General features: G+C 44.7%; 2 protein-coding genes across 3 annotated transcripts; one reads left to right on the top strand and one right to left on the bottom strand.

Annotated features, from left to right (window-relative positions):
- Positions 1–1,210: 1,210 nt before the first annotated feature.
- capn5a (calpain 5a) lies at positions 1,211–23,736 on the bottom strand. 2 transcript variants are annotated; one of them, XM_042063330.1, is made up of 13 exons: positions 23,044–23,736; positions 19,514–19,686; positions 13,525–13,656; positions 7,679–7,887; positions 7,300–7,492; positions 6,484–6,677; positions 4,961–5,038; positions 4,495–4,690; positions 4,183–4,305; positions 3,831–4,027; positions 3,298–3,419; positions 2,999–3,135; positions 1,211–2,881 (listed from the first exon to the last, which is right to left on the bottom strand). In XM_042063330.1, exons 2-13 carry the CDS (start codon positions 19,676–19,678, stop codon positions 2,699–2,701), a joined length of 1,929 nt encoding a protein of 642 aa, XP_041919264.1. In that variant the 5' UTR covers positions 19,679–19,686; positions 23,044–23,736; the 3' UTR covers positions 1,211–2,698. The 2 variants fall into 2 exon arrangements, with proteins under 2 accessions (XP_041919264.1, XP_041919265.1); XM_042063331.1 differs by lacking the exon at positions 23,044–23,736 and adding an exon at positions 22,268–22,998.
- ompa (olfactory marker protein a) lies at positions 8,026–10,005 on the top strand. The gene has a single exon (XM_042063343.1). The coding sequence runs from the start codon at positions 8,886–8,888 to the stop codon at positions 9,369–9,371; it is 486 nt and encodes a 161-aa protein (XP_041919277.1). The 5' UTR covers positions 8,026–8,885; the 3' UTR covers positions 9,372–10,005.
- Positions 23,737–24,825: the final 1,089 nt, after the last annotated feature.

Genomic DNA, 24,825 nt, shown 5'->3' on the forward strand with positions numbered 1-24,825 from the left:
TCTCTCCATGAAGTCATCCCCATCACTGACACTGTGTGAACCTAATATCACACAAAAGATAAGGGCAGTTCTCTAAGAGTACTAGCCCAGATACACAAGCACTTCTGACCACCCGTTCTCAACTCTCCTGCGTTCAACTACCAGATCTCTTAAAAGCACTATGAGCCTCACTAGTGGAGATCCCCCACTGAAAAGTAGTGGACAATAGAAGAAAGTCACGTCCTCCACAAGCAGAATGGCTACCTTACTTTTGTGACCTGGCACTAGCTTCACCGACTGAGACAGAGGAAGGGGGAGGTGTTGCCGTCTCTAAGGAGATTTAAGCTTTAAGGAACCGCCATGACTGAGTAAAGCCCTTCGACGAGCCACTTACCTCTCCACTATTCTGAATAACTCCACTCCTCCGCGGGGATCTGTAGAGGGTCCTGTTATTTCCACACAGGTGAAAGGACTGTCCACTGATGGTGCGCGAGTGTGTGCCCCCTGTGTGTGTGTGTGTGTGTGTGTGTATGCGGGTGTGTGTTTGAAGTGTGCGGGAGGCCACACGGGCACTTGCTGCCGGTGCTCTGTGAGGTATTAGGAGTGACACGGCAGCCCTGTCTCATTCACTGCCACTGATCCCCCTCAGGAGAGGGAGGGGTCAGGGCAGGCACGCGGAGAGAGGGAGGGAGAGGGAGGGAGGGAGAGAACTCTGTAGGGTGCATACAGTGTGCGAGGTCAATCCATCATTCTCAAATGAGAATCTACATTTTTTCTAACTCTGTGACACACACACACTCACACACACACTCAGAGCTAATTTACCCCTCCTTCCTGATAGTGTTGTGTGGAAAAGGTCACGGCTTCCCCTTCTGTCAGAGTTGTAATTTCACTGGCAATTCTTACGCATCATCGACTCTTATGGTGCAGTCCAGGCCGTGATGGTAGAATGCACAGACAGCTGTGCAGCAGGGTCTACATCACAACACCCCAGCTTTGCACAAACCTGTACGGAACAGATAGAGCCCAACTAGAACACTACAGCAGAAATGTGTCCGATCCGATGAATGTTATCACTCCTAGCAGAGCTGAGGTCAGACAACAAGTGTCTCTTTTTAATGATGCAATATTGTATTAAAGACTGTAAAGAAACAATTCTGTGAATTGTCATAATAATCTGTAAATGTAATAAAAACAAGATGCAATATTTTGTGAAAACAGGGCACAGAAATTTGCATCCCACATTTGTATCGGAGTTTATTAGGACTAACCAGCTTGCTGGACTTGATTGACACGGATACACATAAAAGAGTAAAAAATGAATACTGAGATTATAATGTACACAATTGGGACATACAAAACACAATATAAAGTAAACCAAACTAAAAAATTATAAAATCCCCATAAAAGAGGAAATCAAAAAGTCATTTAAACATATAAACGACCAAATGGCAAAGAAATTATGTCCAGCCCCTGACACTTTGAGTGAAATCATAATCATGAACAGATATTCATATTTATCTTTGCCCATAATATAAACTACAAACTATGTATGCAATACAGGAGTTTCAACTGACTTAACAATAACTCACTCCTTTGTAAACAAAAGCAGTTGTTTATATGTGTAAACAGGCTTTTTCAGATATGCTTAGGCCAAGCCTGTAAGTCATTTCATATAAGTAGTCATCTTGCATGCATTTCTTCATTCGACAAATGGTTGGAAAAACAATGATAAAACCACGAGAATAAAGAAAATGCAAATATGCCACTTTCATAGAATCAATAGATCTATCTGTACTGTAATGTTACAACCTACTCATCACATGACACCAACGCACTAACTGCACTCAGCACTAACTGCTCTCAGTGAGCGCCTTCGGCCATGGCATACGCTTCGCTCTTCAGCCTCTGCATGAGAGGAAAATAACTAAGGGAGAGGGGCCACAGATGGACAGAAATGACTCATTTTGCACATTCATTCACCAGGGTGGCAAACATCATATCCAAACTGTACGCAAAACCCCCCACCACCACCACCACTGTCCCCTCGGCGGGGCAAATCTGCAACAGCGTCACATTGTGTCCATTGGTCAGGGGGAGCCTCAAGCCACTGGGCCCTAGAAAAGAGGCCCTGAGAACTGCACATTAATCCAGCGCAGCCCTGGATGCCGGAGGGGATCAGGTACTTCTGTGGTAAGGTACAAAGATAAGCTGTGGTAAGCACTTGGCAAACAACTGAGGCAGTTGTAGCAGGGAGACGTTTTTAACCCTGCGTGACACTCTTTGGTCCCATACATCGCTTCAACAAGTAGCTACACAACTCGGAGACGTAAACAAAATGAAAACATAGCCTCAGTAGAAGGAAATGTTTGGCAAACGTTACATTGTATAAAGTTATTCTCCTCAAAGGGACGCTCAAATGTCCAGTCTTCCTGGTTGGCAATGACACTTTATTTTGGCATGCTTCCTGTGCCGCTAAGGACAACACTGACAAATTGTTTTTGACTGTAAAAGTTGGTGGCGCAGCAGGGACTAAAGCTCATTCATCTTCAATGGAAAGAGATCTTGTTGGGAAGGCATAGTGATTCTCAAGTCCATAGGCTGCCACCATTTCGAAAAGAGAGAGTAGCGTAGAAAGGTATAGGATGTAGATAATGATGTTAATAATGATGGACAGTGATATGTGTGTGTGTCTGTGTGTGAATGTATGCAGCAGGACTCAGATGTTGGTAAGAACGTCGCTGGTCAGAACTCGAACAGTAAGGGTGCCAGGGAGGTCATTGCTCTGCTGATTGCCACGGTCGCGCAGATGAACAGTGTGCTGCAGCTGTTGGTCATTGGGGTCGGCCTTGAGAGACACCTGACCCAGGAAGGAATCTTTGATGATGTTGTGGTTCCAAATCTGTCAGCAGAAGTGAACAGAGGAAGAAGGGGAGAGAAGCACATACTTATTACTGACATGGCTGAAGGGAATGACAAAAGCCCAGGTACACACAGATAAAGAGAGAGAGAAACCCACCTCTATGAGGACTCCCTCTTTGGCCTTCTTCCTGTAGAAGAGCCCCTTGACATCAAACTGGGGGTTGCACGTGTCTTTGAAGACTGATGAGCGCACCTTCTCTCCCTCACAGCGGATGATCACGTAGGGGTCTGAGGCTGAGATCAGAAGCACACTCTATAAGTACTTCACTCCACTGCGTAGCTGTGTTTGTTTTGAAATGCATGCATATTTCACATAATAACTTTTCTCTGCAAGAGTATTCATTTTGTAAACCAAACATCATTATAAAATGTCCAGCAGAGGGTGCTGTAGTCTACCTCCATCTGAGTCCTGGGCCCGAAGGCCGTCCGCAGCCACCACATGGACCTGAGTGACCAGCTGAGGGTAGCCACATAAGCCTGACCAGCACGTCTGGGGAGGCTCATCTAGCGTCAGCTCTCTGAGATCACACACACACACACACGGTTATTGAGTGAGTATGACAGACACTGGATGATCCAAATCCAGGAGAATCAGACTGTTTTGAGGATAATCTCCAATCTAGACTGTAGTTAAAAATCACTAGCCAAATCTCTTTACTTAGCCAAATACAAATGAGGAATCAACGAAATTACCAACATGATGACATAGAGAACAATGACCTTAACTCCGTATATACAGTATAAAACAGTGTTAAACATAGCACATAAACTCTTTGGTGGATTGTACAATTCAGAGGTTCACACAATGCAAGACACAATGTACACAATGTTTACACAGTGCATATGGGATGTGAAAGAAGCGGATCATCAACATGGAGGGTTGTCAGAGACACCTGCGGAGAGCTCAGAGGTGCAGGGTGCAGACCCACCTGCAGTCTGCAGGCACATCGGTGAAGAGACGCAGCAGGAAGTCACCCTCCATGCCGGGATCAAAAGTGGTGGGGATGATGACGTAGCGGCCCTCCTTCAGGTCCTGGCGGAGGAACACGCAGCGCGAGTTGATGTAGATGGAGCTGCCCACCTTCTGCTGGGTGATGTGCATGCGATACTTCCTGTTCAGCTCCACCTAGTGGACAAAAGAGGGATCAGACAGCTGCAGACAAAACCCTCGCTTGGCATCAGCCATAACAACAAGGAGAGTGTGCTAATATCACACCCCCTCACAAGTCCAGCTCATTTGGGAACACTGAGGTAGACATGAGTGGTCACTGAGCTGCGTACCCGGTGGAGGTCAAAGCCGATGGCCAGGTTCTCCCCTTTGCCCTCGCTGGGCCGAGCCCTGCGGTCTCTCTGCTGCAGGCAGATCAGCACCTCATCCTCACTCTTCGTCACGTCGAACACATACTAAAGGAAGAGAACGCATACACAGAATTAAGGAAAGTTCATTGGTTTATATCAATAGATAGATAAAAAGATAGATTAACAGAGAGAGACAGAGAGAGAGAGAGAGAGAGAGAGAGAGAGAGAGAGAGAGAGAGAGAGAGAGAGAGAGAGAGAGAGAGAGAGAGAGAGAGAGAGAGAGCCCAGTGATACCTGAGGGTTCTGTAAGTAGGTGGGTTTTTGGTTGATGCAGCCCCCTGAGCGGTTCCGTCGCGGGTCGTCATGGGTACTCCAGGAGCCGTGTACCACCGCCTCCTCCCAGGTCTTGTGGATGCTCAGGTAGGAGGTGTTGATGAGCCGACACAGGATCAGATCGGTGAAGTACTTACAGAAGTCCTCAAAGTTCATCCTAGGGTCAGGGGTTAGGGGTCATGGAGAAGGGCGGGGAGGCAGTTAGGAAGGAGAGGAACCCAATGTTAACTTCTCAGGATGATTGAAAACACCACAGGGGCAAAGACACGGATCACAGGGGAGGATCTGACACATGGCACTTCAGCAGGGATGGTAGAGAACATTCCACAAATTCATCACGACTCAGGGAAAAGAGAAACATACAGAAATAATAAAAATAGATTTCTATGGTTAACAAATAAGAACAACATTTGACACACGGTCTCACCAGAATTCTCCGTCGTCCTCTACGGTCACCCCCAGCTTCTCCCGCTCGCTTTTGCTCACCTTCTGCCACTCCTCAGAGCTAGCGCAAGCGCGCGCGCGCACACACACACACACACACACACACACACACACCAGAGGGGCAGGCTGAGTATTAGGCATCTGAAAGCTTTTTGTGAATAATTTATGTGGCAAGTTATGAGGGGCTCGGCTGGTCTGGAATCAGATTTCCCCCTCCTTAATCATTTAAGGCTGCATGACACAGAGCAGAGGCCCCAGATGAGAGGCGTGCGCTGGCGTGATTTCTCAGACGTGATTAGGGCTACCTGCTCTGCAGCCTGTGAGCTGATATTCAGCAAATTAAACTGGGCAGTCGACCAGCGTCGATACGCCCGACATTAAAAGGCATCGTATCTTTTGTTGGCAAGGAAGAAATGCTTACAAAACAAGAAGTGTGCCATTCGGGAAAGCACGGCAGCGGGGCATTTCCCAACACCGCTCTTTATTTGATGATTCTTATTTCTCTGACTCAGGGTTTTACTTGTACTCATTTACATATTTTAAAACACCAACAAACACAAAACATAACACCTGACATATGCAATGGAATCAAGAATATATGAGTATTTTCTATCACTGTCCTCTCCAAATTACAGACCTGTGGTAAATCTCAGAGCATGTTTTATGATTTGACAACAACAGAGCACCTAGTACACATTTAAGCCTGTGTAGTGTTTATCTAAATGAAACAATCAGACAAAGACTGTGTAGGCTGGGAGCCTGAAGGCTTTGAATTAATTTCACACCTCACGGTCTTCCTTGCTCAAGGTTATCAGAGAAAGTTCAGCTAACCCATGTAAATTATTAAAAGCCTCAGGATATCACAAATGCAACTAAACAAATAATCACCCAACAAAATCAGTCTAATTCCAAACTATTTAAAATATATTTGTCTGTATGTGTGAACTTGACTGCCCTGGAGACTGAAGGTTTGATTTGTTTCTAATGCAATAATTACAGCCAGCAGGTGGCAGTAGACCAGCATGCAAAGCAGAGCTTTTCCCATTGTGCCAAGCGTGATGAGATTGGAGGGGAAAGGGTTCAGAGAGCGTGATGGCTATAGATCCTGACAGCCTGTGAGCTCCTTCCAGTGCTTACTCCTTGGCTTTGATTCCGCACACTCAAGCCACTGCTCTGGCCTTCATGTCAATATATTTTTCTGCTGGTAATCTAATTGAATGGCAACACTTGAGGAGCTCAAATTACAGGCACCTAAAATTAGAACCCCCCCACCCCATCCCCCATATTATGTTCATACTGTTGAAAGGAAATTTCACAAGGTACAATTACTGAGTTATTCCAGCAAAAGTATCAAGAACCAACCCTCCAGCATATTTCACTTTGTTCAGGTCAATGTCCCAAATTTGAGAGGTTTCTAGGTTTTGCTCAGCACAGTTATCCAGCCAAGGCAGACACCTGCTCTTGTGGAACTCCCTCCTGTGTCCTAGGGGGCAGTAGTGTGCTCACCGGTCACTCCAGGGCCCGTTCCACTCCCTCTCTCCCCAAGGGTTCCTCATGCGGATCATGGAGAGCTTCTCAGACTTGAAGTAAGCCAGTAGGCCGTGGCCCAGCCTCACCTTGCGCACGTCTGTCACGCCGTACGCGTGACCCTTCACCAGGCCACAGGCCAGGCGCGCCTCCATGTCGGCAGAGGTGGTTGCCTAGGAGACAAGGAGAGCCGAGACGGCTATTCTTAGAACCTCTTCCGTCTTGCCCCTGCTACGACGTGAACCACGGGGGGGGGGGTGGGTGTGATGGACCAATGTTGGAATTCTCCAGCCTCTGTTTAATTGAGCGGAGGCAATTGGATTTGCTAATGAGCAGGCTGCCAGGCGGAGCTCAGATGGAGTTACGCTATGAAGCTCCATTAGCTGAGCTGACCTCGTCAATCTTGCCAAAACACACCTGTCAGCTCCAGTGGTCTGCACGCCGGGCCTCAGGAAATTACAGGCTACTCACTCGCGCGCGCGCACGCGCACACCAATACTTAATACTGTGGTAAAATACCATTGTGAAGCAGTCAGTATGTCAGCAAAAAAACCCAAGAAAAATATAAAAGGTGAGACCCAAAACACTCAATGTTTATGCATGTTTATACAGAGATAATATGTTAAGTCTGAATATTCCGATTGTGTGGTGCATAACAAGCACACTCACAGGCGTAACAGACATACTCACAAGTACACACAGAATTGCAAGCTTGGGAGAGTTCATGCCATGAGGTCCTCCCCACTGAAGTGTGGCTTCAGGCCCTACTCCCTCTGTCCCGTGTGTCCCTCTTACCCGTATGGAGCAGCTGATGAGTCCGCCGCGGTTGTGGACCTTCAGCACGCGCTCAAACAGCACGTTGCGGGCGGCCTCGTCTGTGGCAAACTGGCCCTCGTCCAGGTCCATGGGTTCCGAGACTCCCCCCGTGAAGTCCACCAGCGCGTCGGCTGTGTTCCCTCCATCTAGCGCCTCATAGCAGCCATACAACCTGATGGGAGTGGACAAATACGGATGCATCTCCTGTGATTCTGACTATTCAACTTGAATATTTTGGCAGTATGAAACCAGACTGACCACATTTATTCATCCATATACATGCTAAACACAACTAAGTAAGGCTCAATTAATTGTTGTTCAACACCTTGCAAATTGGCAAACTAGGCCGCTGACTTACTTGGCATAGGCCTTCTCCACCAGTGCACTCCAGAACTCATTGCTGTCATTGGAGTGGCAGTAGACCAGGTTTCCATCAACGGTCGGCAGCCGGTCATCAATAACCACGTCCACCCACTCACCAAAGCGCCAGAACCGGAAGTGGAAAATTCCAGCATAGGATTGCGGCTTTTCCGTGTCCCATTCCTGCTCCTTCCAATCGGGAATGACCTGAAGACACAAGCATGACATGATGTGTCATAGCTGGTTAGAGCACATAGATTTGATAGTGATATGGTATTATTAGTTGTTTATAACCTTCTGTTGTAAGCAGTTGGGCTTGCCTGTGTCCACAGTCAACCCTGAAGAGTTACACAATACACAAGCCGCAGTGGATGAGACAAAGGCAATTAATGCCAGTGAAGTGGACTATTGAAATGCTTCACTGGCACTGAATACACAGCAGACAACTAATAATATGTCAATTCTTAAACCATAATGGTTCAAAATGACATCGTGTTATGCATTCAGAACTTCTGATCTACATTAGTTTCAGAGGAGAGAAGTGACAGATAGCAACCTGACACCAGGGGGAACAGAGAACTCATTCCCATCACAATTCCCTCAGTACACAAGCAAACCAGGTAGAACCTCTAATTGGCTCCCAGCGCCCTACGGGAATCCCCTACTTTGAGCTTTATTTTACGTCATTAGCATTCGTTGCCTAGCACTCCAACACATGAACACACACATCACCAAGCGTAAATCCCTCCTCTTACTGTTTCTAACAGTAATTCTTTGCTCTGCACACATTAGCGCCCCCCCCCCCCCCTCCAAACACACACACACACACAGACACACACATACACACAAACACAGACACACACGCACACACACGCACACAAACACAAACACAGACATACACACAAACACAGACACACACACATCCTGCTGCATGGTGTGACACAATCAATAACGTCCCAAACAAAATGAGCCTTTCTGCCCTCAGGGACCGATGGGAGGGAAAAAGCGACGGGTAGGTGGGGGGTGTAGAAAAACAGACAGAGAATGAACGCCAGGGATCCACTCAGATCAGCCATCGCGTCAGAGAGCATCAACCTGCCCTGCCTGCTGCTGCTACTGAGAGAGCGAGTGAAGAGAGAGAAGACAGAAGAGAGAGAAGACAGAAGTAGAGAGAAGAGAGGAGAAGAGAGAAAAGAGAGTGAGCTATGGCTTCAGAGTTGGAGCTGGCCTTCGTGGAGGACCTGCAGCTGACCGAGGTGATGCGCCTACGGGTGCAGTCGCTGCAGCAGAAGGGCCTGAAGAGGCAGGATGGCGAGCGGCTACTGCTGCCCTACGAGGCCGTCTACCGCCTGGACTTCTCCACGCAGGACCTCACCTTCTGCCGCTGGGAGGTCAGCATGAAGGGCCATGGACGCCTCTCTGTCACGGGAATATCGCAGCTGTGGACGCCCGACCTGACCAACCTGATGACGCGGCAGCTGCTGGAGCCCAACGGCCAGTTCTGGCGCTCTGCCGGCGACCCCGACGACGCGCCACTCAAGTGCCTGGAGGCCGACATCCAGGAGTTCGGCGAGCGGCTCGCGGAGCTGGCCAAGGTGCGCAAGGTGATGTACTTTCTGTTCGCTTTCAAGGAGGGCGCTGAGAAAGCCAACATCAGCTGCTCGGTGGTGTTCAAGCCCAACGCAGCTTGATGCTGACCCTGACCCCAACATGGGCTGCTGCAGCCCCACTCAACAGGCACAGTTAGTACTCTTGCTACGGCTAGGTCTTATATATATATATATATATAGTACCGTCCACTTCTGCTTCTATACTACTACCCTTCCAGTACAGATGTCCAGACAAATCTTAACGTTAATGTTAGACATGTCAGTGTCCTGACTAAATATTATTCTGTTACTTATTAAATTATTACAGCAAATGTTTGATGTTTACTTTAGTGTTTGGGGTAGCAGGAGCAAAATACTTTAATTTGTGCTTGATGATCTCCTGTTGTTTGACTGCACACTTCTAATGTTTCTCAGAGCTAACCAGTAGGTGAATGCTGACTAAAATAGGATTCGTAGGACTTTATTTGATTTGATTAATTCAAGAACTTTTCTAATGTCAATAATTTATGTGATTTGTGTACAATGCCAAAGCAATTGCCATGAATACAATGTATGGGTATTTGCACCGAAGGAATAATGTATCCCTATAACGGAAACCATGACAGAATATGTGATGTTTAACACTGCTAATTAAATTACTATTATTCTGTTATTCTGGCTCATTCTCCTGCCCTCTATGCATGTTATATAGGCTGCATACGATTGCATGCAAGTGTGTGTTTTGCATGTGTATATACATCATATATGCTGGGGCAGCTACGTCCCTCTCCGTGCCACTGGTCAGTGTATGAGGTCAGCAGCTTTGCCGTCACAGCAGACAGCGGCTCAGAGATCAATCGATACTGGTTGTCATCATCGGCTGAATGCTTAGGCCGACATACTAAGGACATACTGTACCACTCTGTAAACAGAGGGCATCTCAACAGGACCACTAAACTAAAATAATAAATAATTCATGATCAATGAATACCAAAAAGCTCAACTGTATAGCTCCTTTGGCGGACATGACCTGGTTTATGACGCTATAAAAGCCTTTTGCTTCTAATTTACAATTTGGAAGGTTACATCAGCAGAGACAAAGTCAAAGATTCAGCCTGAGCCATTGGGTATTGGACAGAATTCTCCATCTGGTCAGCCAGCAGCCTCCTATTCATAATTGGCAGGTTCTGAGTCAAGTTATGGGGTCCTGGTATTATTCCCCCACTCTTGTTGAACTAGATTAGAATATATTGACACAAATGACTGATGAATGAGGCACGCTCTATAACTCAGTGGTGTAACCTTCACCTCCTGCCTTCACCTCTTGATTTGGCATCAATACTGTTGTGGACAGCAAAACCCCACCCACGCCTAACACGACTATTCCTGATCAGTGCAGACTCCAAACAAGCGAGAGAATGTAAGTATGCCTACTGAGATGCTGAAGGAATACTAAAAAGGCTACATATTGCCTCACTGAACTATCTGGCTAAAAGACCCAATTCTAAACCGCCTCACATCAAACAAAGACAATTTGGTGCACCAGTGAAATGTTAATAAGGTGTGTTGCTCTAAGCTGAGGCTCTGCAGGTACAGTAGCAGTGTGCCTCCTCTCAGCCACGCTTGAGAGAACACCGTGGTGCTGCCTGTGCCTCACGCACGTCATGTGCCCACAGCGAAGCCTCTTCTGGGGGGCAACAGCAGCAACAGGAGGGACGCGGAGGATGTGCGCCTCCTGCTTTACGGACGAGAGCGAGAGACACGCCGCTAATGAGACCTCGGGAGGGAAGGAGGACTCTGGAAGAGCAGGAATGCACACAGGAGCCTTGGGAGGTAGAGGCGGAATAGAGAAGGGGAGGGGTGGGGTGGGGGGTGAGAAAGGCTATGGATTTAATACTGGGGAACACACCCACACCCACACCCACACACACAGGTCAATAGGATGTGGGAGGACATACTCAGCCCTGAATCCCAACTCCAGTGACATAACATTTTCCACTCCAACCAACACATCTCCACAACAAAGCAATCCCAGTGGTGCCAGAGGTGGATAGGGAGAGGATCTAAAAAAGACCGAACCCTGAGTTTGAGGTGACAATTCTGAGCACCTTAGTAACCTCGATGTCAGCTAGCCTTGGGCATTAATAATGAGCCAAAATGCAACCCAATAACTCCCTCCTCACATCATCTTGCATCAGCTATTTCCATTGTGTGGAATAAAAGCCTGAATATTTTCCTCTGTCTAGGCCACAAGCCCAATACAATTCTCCACAAGTCACAACAACTGAGACAAAACAAGATGAGTTCTAAGAAATAAGGGGCTATCGGTCTTCAGTCTGAATACAAATGGACTCAGGAATTCAGGCTCATTATTTTCTAAAGCTGCTGCAGGACATCTGGCAAGCATTGTATTCACCACTATTTCTCATCAGGGGACTGCCCCTCACATCAGCACTGCAGCAACAAATAAGTGGCAGGCCTATTACAAAACCTGCTCGGCTTTTCTCCGAGGAGTTCACCTGCACTACAGCTAGGCTGTATGAAGAAAGCCACGATGCAGTAGAATGGGTCGTGATTGTGAGCCTCAAGAATTGTATCGGTCAAACATTCTTCAACATAGAACCATTTTCTTGTGAACAGACCGTCACTTAAAACACAATGCACTACCACATAGGTCGATTTAGTGTCACTGCCTACAATTCTGTTCAACCAACAAATCTGGTTGATCCTGTATGAGAACACCTTTACAGTATGTCTTGTTTGCACCTGTGAACAATGAACTGACCTGCATACTGAACATAGCTGAGGTATTTGAAGAAACACAAACATTGCACAACATTTGGCTTCACAAACACAGGCGGTAAATGTGAACAGGACTATAGAGCTCCAGGTCTGCACTGCGGACTTGGATTCCCTATCCCCTGTGTGTCATTAGGACACTGGAGAACACACACACACACACACACACACACACACACACACACACACACACACACACACACACACACACACACACACACACACACACACACACACAGCACAGCAGCTGCTTCCTCTGCAGGCGACCGATGGCAGGAAATGGACTCCTGACACACTCATGCTCCCTGGGCTCACCCGCCCACACCACGCACGAGCCAAGCTACAACTGGCACAGGAGACGGGCTCAGCCAAACACACATGACAGCGGGATTGTTCTGGTTTTGAAACAGAGGATGTGCATGAACATGGTAAGACTTCCTCAAACGTTTTTATGAAGTCGACTGCACTTCAGTTGGGCCTTAACGTCCATCAAGGTCCATTAATAAAGAGAGAAACAGTCCCCAGTCAATCTCAGCGAGTTTAGGGGAATGGCATTACAAATCAATACCCACTGCTGTGGATATCAGATGTCTTCATCACAGAGTGCATCCATATTTTATGCTACTTTTACAAAGATTGTGTATTTTGCAAGACCTTACAATAAGCACCATGGCAAGCAGGAAGAACAAAGTGTTCTTATCACAAGGGCCAGAGATCAGTACCACTACCCAAATGATCTTATGACACTGTGGCTATGGACCCTAGAGACTGGGGGTGGTGCACATGGAAAAAACGACTCATCATCTACCATGAACTACAATTTCCCCAAAACATTTTTGGAGCTCTCACCAGAGAAACTGTGATTCACAGTGAATAGTGGAAAGGAAATAGTGCTTTAGTCTTTCTCCTCTCTTCTATTCATTCTTCTACTCAAATTAGTCCCACATCGTCTAGAGCTGGTTGGTCACTTCTTGTTTCAGTGTGATTAAAGGTTGCCTTGTTCTAATGTCAACATCCCTCCTTACAGATTTTACTAACTTGTATTGGCATTTGGCTGCTCCAGGAATGTTTCATTACCAAATCAACACAGTGGGTACCTGCAAAGTCATCCGCAAACAACACACCCAGCACATCCTTGACCAATCCCTAAACCAGGATAAGGCTGCCTATTTATCAAAACATGCAGTGTGTTGACCAATGTGTTGACCAATGGCATTTCTCTCTCTCTCTCTCTCTCTCTCTCTCTCACACTCACACACACACATACCCCTCACAAACTCATGCACAAATTACCACTTCTTCTTACTGGGAGTAGGCGGTGCTGCTATAACAACACATCCCAAAAACAGATGCGTCATCACACTGAACTACCACCACAAAGCCAATGACACTGACAGATAAGGACACACACACACACACACACACACACACACACACACACAGAAAAAGCACTTACTTTCTGCCACAGCGACTCTCTGGACGCAAGGCTGGAGCACGCTGCCACAAACCAGCAGTTCCCCAGCTGGCCCTGGTGCAAGTCGTGAGCGCTGATCCCGTCCACAAACAGGTGCGGGTCATCACACAGCTCCTGAGAGAGACAAAGGCAGGGGGCAGGAGTCACCACAGGGGGGAGAGAGAGAGAGAGAGAGAGAGAGAGAGAGAGAGAGAGAAAGAGAGAGAGAAAGAAAGAAAGAAAGAAAAAGAGAGAAAGAAAGAGAAAGAAAGAAAGAAAGAAAGAAAGAAAGAAAGAAAGAAAGAAAGAAAGAAAGAAAGAGAGAGAGAGAGAGAGAGAGAGAGAGAGAGAGAGAGTCAAGATTCAATATCACAATACAGTACATACAGTAGATAGTAGTGACAGGGAGATGAAATGACATGCATCATGATCATAGGATCACCATCAAGAACCATGTGCAATGTAGCAGAGCAACTTCCATGGTTCCTCCCCCTGGAATGTTCCCACAGTAATGTGCCAGGGCATGTTTTGGCTGGTGCCCTCGTGGCTCACACCACAAGCACAGATAATAAACAGGTTGCCACCCAAACACACATGTTGGGGTAGGGACACGCCCAAACCGTTTGGAGCTTTGCAGGCCGACGCTCTAAGCACAGCTTAACCCTGAGCCTGAGAACTAGAGGTGGAGGCCGGCCAGGATGTAGCGGAGAATCTGATTGTCATCATGGCTCTGACCGTACGCAGGAAATCAAAGAGAGAAGTGAATGACCTGGGGGACAACCCCCAGAGAGACTCTACACACACGCTGATCACTTGAAGCAGCCTTTGCCGTAGGCATACCAGAGTATGAGCCAGGCTGTAAGCACGCAGACAGCGAGGCAATAAAACATCCGACACAAACCACATGCTGAGGTTTTTCAGATCCTCACTAGTCTGCGTGTGCAAGGCTGACTAATGCAGTACCCCAAACCACGGCCAATCCCCATGCCTGCTGTTAACCACACTCAGAAACAAAGCAACATTACACAACACAAAGCACTCTTAAAGTACAGTACAACCAACAGGATACATCTGCACCGAAGTCCAACTCTGATTGTGCTGTCTGTTAGCCACTTTAGATAACAGCGAGTCCTCAAGTTAAATCTAAATGTGAATATCAGATGATATTTCCTAATTGTCTGTGATGCATTGCTTTTTATCATTTGTCTCTTTCCTGCACCCTAATTGCCTGCCTGGAAGCGTGACGAGAGAGAGAGAGAGAGAGAGAGAGAGAGAGAGAGTGCGGAGTAGGAGCCTCTTCTCCTCTCACACAGCTGATGTTCTCCACCGACACCCCTCACTTCTGCTCTCTCTCACACACACTGCCAGTCATTGTTGCAGAGGGTTGGACCAGTGGAACAGCACACACATGATTCTCATTTCATGGTGCTCCGGGCAAGACCTTTCACTGCTAAACAATTCTCCCTCTCTCTTTTTTCCCTCTCTTTCTCTCTGTCTTACACTCTTTCTCTCTTTCGGCTTCATTAACTGAGCATGGAGGCACAGTAGCAGCTGTTAAATAGCAGATAAGGGAGTGACTACATGCACAGTGAGCAGGGACTACATGCACACTACGGAGTGACTACATGTACACAGTAAACAGTCCACACTCTGTGCCTTTCCTATGAAGCTCTGATAGAGCTGCTATGGTGTTGTTGGTGTGGTGTAGAACACTATATTAGGTGTGCTTTATGACACTATATTTGCCATGACGTGTGTAGAAAGCAGTTATCCCATCCAGTCATCTGTAGTTTGGAAGCACCTCTACATGCCTGATAAGCAGGAAACACAGAATACAAAATAACTCATTAATCTGCAGCCAAACAACTGAACATATAATATGGTGGTATGAACCCCCATATATATGGGTTTAATGGCTCATCACAACCAGTCACCATTGCCAGATCATCTCAAAGTGCTTCAATGTAGATTCAGGGATACCAATACGGCTTCATTTCCCATCTATTGTGCTGCTAAATCAGGGCTAGGAAGTACAGAGGAAGTATTAAATTCAACTACCATATAAACAGAAAGTATTGGGAGAGAAATGCATCCTGTCTGTGATATACTATACACACATAGTGGGTTTCAAATCCACCTCCTTTATGCGATATGGTGATTTGGACTTCTTGAGACTCTTGTACAGCCATGTGATTGGGGGAAGGGTTTTTGGAGGAAACACCCGTTTATGATTTTATGACAACAGACTTCTGGCCAAAGTACTGACCCACCTTAAATATGTAAATAGACTTTTTTGTTTTCCAATGTCATGCGTACACGAAAAGACTCAACACACTCCAAGGCTCCTGTTCATGATGTAATACTGCTGCCATGTCATTGTGTGCATTTGATATTCCACAAGAAACAGTGGGGTTTTTCTGAATAATGACAGCGACTTTAGATAAAGAATACCCAGAATGCCGCAGTGTAGGTGTCCATATATCATACTTCCAAAATGCCCTGAGGTTGCGCTGACTGTTTAACTGGCAATATCTGTGCCTGTGCTATCTTTATTGCATTTCTCCCAGTGTGTCTTGACTGCTGGTAGAATCCCCTGTTCTCCTTTTTTTGGAAGACCATATCTAATAGATAATGTTCAGATATGAGAGAGAATATATTTTCTATTCAATGCCACTGGAAATATTCAGGAACGGTTATGTTGTTGCTCAACCACTTAACAGCCAGTTTCTCACAGCGTACACAATCTCACCGAAACATCAAAATGGCACCAAACCCATACAATTTGTTGGGGATTAGCCATTAAAGTTCCAAAATGTTTTAGGGATGGGTTTTCACTTCAATTACCACACATTACTCATCACTGCAGCGTACACGGAATCTGTCGATTTATCCTGACATAGCAGGGCACCTTGAAGACTTAATCATCTTATAAAACGGGAAAATCAAACAAAATCGTTGCACGGCTGGAGATCCCTTTCACACCAGATGAGTAATCTACCTCCTCCCCTCCATGATTCCTTCAGTGAGGGACAGGTCCCTTTATGTTGTATGAATTGCGACTTCAATTTCAATATTACTTATGCAATCAAGTGACACACCAAAGCCTTATTTATGCCCTAATCACTGCAACAGAGACTGGACATCTCTCTCTCACACACACACTCATACACACACTATGTGGGTTTTAAATGCAGTTGGGGCAGCCATCTCTGTTCATAGTGATGATGATTAGCTCATTGTGATGCAAGGGTGGAGAAACACGAGGGTAGGAACTACGAAGGCCTTTTTATACAAAAAAGCACTAGCTGTTCACATTGCTTTTACATACAGCAGGGTTAGGTTAATATATTGATCAACTATACATAACATTATTTTTTACTTGTTTTGACCAACACCATCTCTACCATATGCCACCATCTGTATGCTGTGATATGATATATAATCTCTATGGTCTGAATAATAATGGAACTAAGAAAGGCTTCACAATGTGAAGCATCACACTGCAACTGATGGAAATTCTCCATACTGTTCACTGTAACTCTTTAAGGACTAGAAAAATTCATGATATGGAAGGTCTCACGCAAGTTCTACCAGGAAGAATCTAATGCCATGTCAGCCATTCATTCATTACCGTACTCTCGACCAGTCATCTGTATTCACCTGTTTTATAATGACTCATTTAACCTGCCTCCTCCACAGCCTTAGGGGCCATCATTTCGAAGTCACCCACTTCCTCCCCACAACCACCACCAGTTTGGTCCCTGTTCATCATCCAAGGGGTAGGCTTCGCCCCTGCCAGCTAATGTCAGGCAGGATCTGCTAGGTCAAGCCACTCCAAGACCCGGGCCAATAAGACTTTATTCTCTTAACTGTTAATCTTACAAACCTTGTAAAATTCTATGCAAATGAAATATTCAAATCGTATTCCTACTCTCTTTATGTGATAACTGAAGTTCAATGTCTAAAATACAGATCCTGTATAAGCAACGAGAACTCGCATGTCAGTTCTATGCATCTCACGCCCCCTGATAGCTCCTCTAAAATGCCATAATCCATCAATGATAAGTTCATGAATTCAACAGTTAGTCATAGAAGCTTGCTGGATGTCTTTCAAAGGCTGAGCCTTTTAGTTTATCAGAGGAAACGAGACAACAATAACTTGTACATTTGGCGCCAACATAAAAAACCCTGTCATGTCTATAACGGAAATTTCATTGCTTTAGAAAGCACAATGTTGGAACTCCTTAAATCCCATCTGCTGAAACTACACTTCCTACATGGACACAAGGCTCGGATTCTGTTTGGACACTACAGGTGATCAACAACCCAAACTAAACTTTTAAAGAATGTAAATATTTGAGCGTGATCAAGAAGACATGTTCCACTATGCACAGCATTCTGTTTGCTTTTCCCTTTACCTCTGACCTGAAACACTAACACACCACATTCAGAGCTATTTGAACAAGGTTGGGCTTCAGTAACTGCAAAGGTTCAAGTGCCCCTGTTTCCTGTTATAATCCTGCTTGTGTACTTCGTTGAATTTCGCTAATGAATAATAATTGAGCAATTTTTCATTATTAATGATAATTAAACTAAACTACTTGATTGTCTTTCATTCAGTATGACGCAATAAAAAAGGCTTTGAAGATAAATACTGGTGAGTAATTGCTCGCTACTGTTAGTCATGACCTAAGTTGAAAGGGCAGGAACAACCAAACAGTCCCTGCCCTATCATAAACAAAGGGATTGTAAATACACTTGAATCTCTGGTATGAATGGACGAAAGGACTATTTACGAGTTGCTATTTTGAGGACCAAGTCCTGTGTTAAAGCGATGGTTCGGAGTAATTTCACCCTAGGGTCCTTTGCACCATGACCCCGAGCCAAACACCCTCCCAGAACCTGTTTTCCCTTGGTCTAACCCTGGTCGAGTAGCGCTGTCAGAAACGAATGAGTTTCTGCAGGCATAATGGAACCAACTTTTATCTCGTAAATTACCCCACTAATAATGCCCTGAATGGTACGAAACTTCTACAGTATGTTCTTTACTCATAAAACGAGGCATTGAAAAGTTAGTAGGTACACCAGGAGTGTATTTAAATAACACTTGCCTGATGCATGCTACTATCTGCTACTATACCGCTGCGTCAACGTTACTTTCGTGATTTTGGAAAAGCTCGTAAAAGTCCTGGCAGGAAGTGATTACATCAACGTTTTTTGGTATATCCAGTTTTTAATATATTTTTTTCCGAAGTGTTTACAACTTAGTGTTAACTAATAATTGTTGCAAACTGGTACTACGAACAAAATATTATTGCATTCCTGGATCTACATCCTTATGCATGCTTCCTGCCAGGACTTTTACGGGCTTTTCCCAAATTACGGAAGTAACGTCGACGCAGCGGTATAGTAGCAGATAATAGCATCCATCAGGCAAGTGTTATTTAAATAAACTCCTGGTGTACTTACAAACTTTTCAATGCCTCGTTTTATGAGTAAAGAACATACTGTAGAAGTTTCGTACCATTCAGGGCATTATTAGTATGGTAATTTACGAGATAAAAGTTGGTTCCGTTACGCCTGCAGAAACTCATTAGTTTCTGACAGCACTACTCGACCAGGGTTCGACCAAGGGAAACCAGGTTCTGGGAGGGTGTTTGGCTCGGGGTCATGGTGCAAAGGAACCTAGGGTGAAATTACTCCGAACCATCGCTTTAAGGTCAAAGACTTGTGCAAACACACAGTTGAAGTTAACCACTCACTTACCTACCTAATCCCCTTCCTCAACCCAGCACTCTTCCAAATTAGCTAATCTTACCCATCATTTACAATTCTCTAATTAATGAACTAGGCCACACTCTAAAAGATGATAATAAAAAGACATTAAAAAACCTTGCGACTTGTACATTCTTGAGTATTCTCTCAGCTTCTGGGCGAACAGAGAGCATCTCATCTGTTCAGCGGGGGGACAGAGTCCACCGAGCATGCTCACCTTCGGCCTCTTCCAGTTTACTCTGCCGATGCGGTTCCCCTGGTAGAACAAAGAGGCGTCTGTCAGAGGGAAGAGCGGGTCCTCGAAGAGCTTCCCGCTCTGTTGGCACTGGCTCTTCAAGGCTGAGTACTGCTGGCCCTCGAAGCCCTTCACCGAGGAAAACATACTGCCACCTGCGAAGCAACAGACAGACAAACACACGTCAAGAGCCATGCAGGCTTCAGGGCTTCCCCTGCTAGTGATGAGCACAGGAGAAAACACAGGTCATTCTCCGGCCTGAGCTGGGGCCATCCTTAAAAATATTTTCGTTTGCCGTAACCCGACCGACCCTGTCAATTTAGAACCGACCCAAATATTTATTTTTTTCCCCTTTTAGTCCGACCGACTTGCCGGTTGTAAACTTGCGTTAATACCGACCGATTGTTTTTTTACTCTAAACAACAAATACAAATGCAATAAAATAATATTTCTTTTAGTAGGCCCAAGTATTGTGAATATAAATTGCCTACATGCAAACGTGGCTCACTTAAAAAAAACAACCTGTGGCGTCATCTCTACACCATTGGTTTTACGCATGTCACACTATGGCCTACGCTTCGTTTCATTCACACAAACTGATAACGCTTTTACTTGGCACGAAGTTCTGGAAGAACTGTGGCCAGATCTTTTCTCATCCCTTCTCCCCCTAGTCTAACGGTGACCGTGTCGGAGTATTGAAATTGGTTGTGGTCTATTCAGCATTTCTCAAAATATGGGTCCGCAACATGGAGACTGCTGGTCCGCGGAGTCGTGGAGTGAAATTAGGCCCGGTGCTTCATCTGATAATTTGCTGCGCAGTTGATCAAGAAACCGCGGATCGACGAAAAAAGAAAACAAACGTTTCTGCTATCGATGTCATTAAACATGGAGCCCTACAATTAAGTGGTGGTATGAGCATTCATTCAATGCGCGTCTGCGCGAGAGAAACTGAAACTAATCGATAACGTTGGTATCAAAGCTCCGCTTCAACCTGTTGGAAGGCTATTTATTTATTTAACGAAACTTAATAGAACGACGTTGTTTTTTGGAACTTCCTTAGAAACAGAGCAGAGACTGTATAATACACTGTATAGCATTGAGTATTGTATAGTCAAATTTCAATATAACGTGGCCAAGAGCTATTGTAGCCTTCTTTCTGGGTACATGTAGATGAGCCTTATGACCCAAAAGTCTGCCATAACCGGGCCTCAGGTCAAAGAAGTTTGAGAAAGGCTGGTCTATATAACCTGCATCAGAATGAGGTTTGCAATGGTGCGCCTGAAGGCACGGGTTGAAGACCCAGTCAGTTACGTCACGATATACACATTTGTGTATATTCATTCCTACGTAATCACCATGACCAAAATTGTACTTTTTTTTTTACTTTGAATCTTGAAAAAAAAAAATATTGACCTACCTACCGACCCATTTTTAATTTTTTTTGTCTGTTACTGCAAACACAAATATTTTTAAGGATGGCCTGGCTCTGAAAGAGAATTGAACTTCCCCAGAGAGAAGCATGTACAAGTGTTGTTCAGGTTAACTACAGCTTTTTTTATCCAGTGGGGACAGAGAGATTTTTCTCTTTCTAGTGTGGAAGGCTACACATTTTAGTTTTGGCACAACATGCATTGTCTTTACTACATGGTTCCAGCATTAGTGAAAGCCAGCAATACACTACTTCTGTTCATTATAAATTTATGGAGTCAAAAAATGGAAATGAAGCCGCACGCAAACTAGGCTACAGTTCTATCAGCATGGGGAAAGATATTTCCGCAATGATTCTAGGGTCTGCCAGAACAACCGGTTTCACTTACCAGAACAAAAACCTCAGCATTGCACTTACAATACTTTTCAACAGTCCTGAAGCTTTTAGCTATTCACTAGTGAGGAGCCTTACAGTCAGTCAGCTGACCACAAGACAATGGACATCAAATATTAAGTCGAGCAAATAAGACACAACACATGAGAGCAACCTATGCAGTATTCTCTAATTGGAAAAATATAGCGGTCATGAAATGTGCTTGTTTGCTGATTGGAATCAGGGCATTCTCTGTAGCATGTCTGTAATTAGACACATTCCTGGGGAGAGCAGGATAATGTGTTTTTCTCTCTGAGTAGCTTCCATTTTTGTACCGTTTCCTTGGTGCAGAGAAAACATTCATTGTCTCCGCTCTGGCATACACTGCAGTCAAGAGACTAGGGAGATAAAAGTGCAGTGAAACTTTCTGCGGTGTATACACCAGCGTTGTTATGCATTTCTATTGAACAATTAATTTAGGTCTGTAGGAACCAATGGGTAAACAATGCCCATCTGCTACCTTTCTGAGAAGAAAACAGCAAACTCTCATAGTCAGGGTCCATGGATATAGGGTGAATAGATACGATCATGTGTATTGGTGATGTGGTTACTAACAGAGACAATACTTTTCCTCAATTGCAATATGAAACCAGTCTGCAGAATATATCTGACAGACTATATTTTGACATAGCCTACTTATAGAAGGTTTGAGTTTGAAGTTACAGTGAAATTCAAAACAAACAGGAATATTATAAGAATAGCAAATATGGATATGCAACTATTTACAAGTTCAAAAACAAACTGACTGTCCATAAGTTGTATTGGGAAGTTTTGGATCCCCTGCTCCTCAGTCCTACAGAGAGGTGCTCTCTCATTATGTCATCTCAGACACTCTTATATACGTACATGTACCCTTACTCTAATAAGAGCAATACCTGCAGAATCGAGGTTCTCTGGAGTTTTGCTGAGAGACACGAAGTTCCTGTTCAGATTGATTCTGTGCCTGAATGCTAAAGGTATATCCTCGAAGGCTAATAACCAGAAGCCATAACCATGGCCATAAAATTATTTGCAAGGGGTGTTCTAGATGGACAAAAGCCAAACCGTTTTACATGTACATTACCAAGAGCACCGTCTGCCCGCCGCTGACTAATGGCTTTCGTTCACTGTCTTCAAATCATGCAAATGCTAGAGACATGCATTAGCCTACTGTACAAGGGAAACTGTACCACAACACTGAAGCCTACTCCCGTGCCATCCATCAAAGAGGGTCCACTGCCTGCCACTACTGCAGCGACATGGATACAATTCCATCTGGACGGAAAGCAAATCTAACCATAAGATGTATGTTACGAATTCCTTGTCATGGTGCAAGCTTTCCAATTTAGCTGTCCTAAAACACTAGACATGTTTGTATTTAACAGTTGAGAGATGAGAGAAATTAAAGAATGCTTAATTTTAGGGAGTCGAAAATGTATTTGACCGTCAGCATCGACGACAAAGCAGCATGCCAGGAACGTTTAATCGAACCATGAAGGTGTAGGCGACATCATCATCTACAGTGTAATTAAGAAGGGGGGTGTTGGTGAATGCGCCGAGTAAAGGGAAAGTGTAGTTGTAGGTGAGCAGAAGATATTTTGCATATTATTACCTACAGTGCTAACAGTAAAATAAGCTACTCTGCCTGCCTGAGTTCGGCTTGTCGACTCACCCCGTTCCTTATTCCACTATTAGCCTATGTTTCCTCGTCCCTCGGGGAAATCCGACAACGGCTTTGCGTGGTCCCAAAGCTGCTGACTGTTCTGCAGTGCTCGCCGTCTTCCCTTCTGTTCAATTTGTTTTTGCTTTTTTTACACACAAGGGAGGAGCCGTCTTGCAGACTCTTCCACAACTGAGCATGTGCTATTTCTTTACGCTCTCTATAGGCTACACTAAAAGAAAAATACGAGAAAGGGTCGTAATTGGCTAATTTTGCTGAGTTATTTTCATGCGCCTTCGTTTCAAGAAAATAAAAAAGACTAGGCTATGTCCACATGGTAGCCAGTAAAACTAAACAAATCTTAATAGTCAGCGACCAAACCATACTAAGCAGTTGAGTAGCCTAGGCTATTAAGGTGACGAGGGTGGGCTAATTGAAAACAAAATAGCCTACACAGCCTCCAAGCAAAATTACACGTTTCGAACTGATCAGTAACGATTGACAGTAATGTGTGGTTACTTTTACACGACAGAAATAACAATGTAATTGCACATAGGCCACATAACAAAAGTGTAGTGCGACCTCATGTGGTGAAAACCATGTATCTCATGATTTAGTGAACCAGCTAAACGGACTGCCGCTTTCCGATTGTTACGCCTACATGACACAGTGACACTGATTGTACAGTTCACAGCAAACTCGGTAGAGCAACCTACCTCAACAGAGTTAGGCTACAGCCACTAATAGTGTATGACGTGATACAAGGCTTGAATTACAGATAAGTTGCCATTTATCACAATAGCCGTCACAATCCAAGTTGCTTAGTAGCAAACATTGTTTGAACGCGTTCTGGTAGCGCAAAGGTCACCTGAGAATGTTTGAAGTCATACGTGGCCATATTAGTAGGACCATTCATTAGGTTTATTAGGCTACCAAAATAGACTACAGCAAACAGGCCCGCCAACTTGCTGATTATGAAACACTCAAATTATCTCTTTAAAATCCTTTAACTCTGGACAAAAAACTCCTGGAGGGCTCAAGACTCTTATTACTTCTCACTTCTCAAGACTCTTCCCGTTTGAGCTCACTGGCCATATCCCACTGAAAAATGAGCTGAAGGGCCAAACATCACAGAAACCTATCTGGTCCATAGGCCTGTGGTCCTACCAACATGGCTGATGGGGACCATAAGTCAGGTTCATCTTTGGCCAACAGTATTTTGTTACTACCATCAGTTGTCAACCACCACCCTGCAAAACCTGGCAATTAACCTATTTTTACATTCATACATTTTATCAAGTATTCATAATGGATGAAATAGCAATAGAAAGTACACATCTTTTCTTTTCAGTGTATTGTAATGTTTATTTTTTCAAGGGTGTCACTGATATACACAGAAATAAAATGTACATACATCATTTGGTTGGAATTTATGCTACTTTACCATAAGGCAGTGAGAAACTCATTCTCTGTCAGACCTTCCCATGTAAACTATATTGTAGGTTATGTCATCACCTCTCAATGTCCTTCATTTGTGTTAACATAGGTAATTATTAGAACAGAATAAAAACAAAGAATATGAACAGATGTTTAAAATCAATAACCTATAAGCAACAGATTTATAGCCTATGAGCCATCTTGTCTGGTTGTAGCTCAGATATTTGACCTATAGCCTATCTACCTGTTGAAATGATTTTTCATCAATCAAATAAAATCTAAGTAAATAATCTGCCCTAAAAGAATGTTATGACAGGACGCACCTGTAGGCCTATAAACATGTGACGCACCATCTGT

This window comes from Alosa sapidissima, chromosome 15 (assembly GCF_018492685.1).
Source record: "Alosa sapidissima isolate fAloSap1 chromosome 15, fAloSap1.pri, whole genome shotgun sequence".
Classification (NCBI taxonomy): Eukaryota; Metazoa; Chordata; class Actinopteri; order Clupeiformes; family Clupeidae; genus Alosa; species Alosa sapidissima.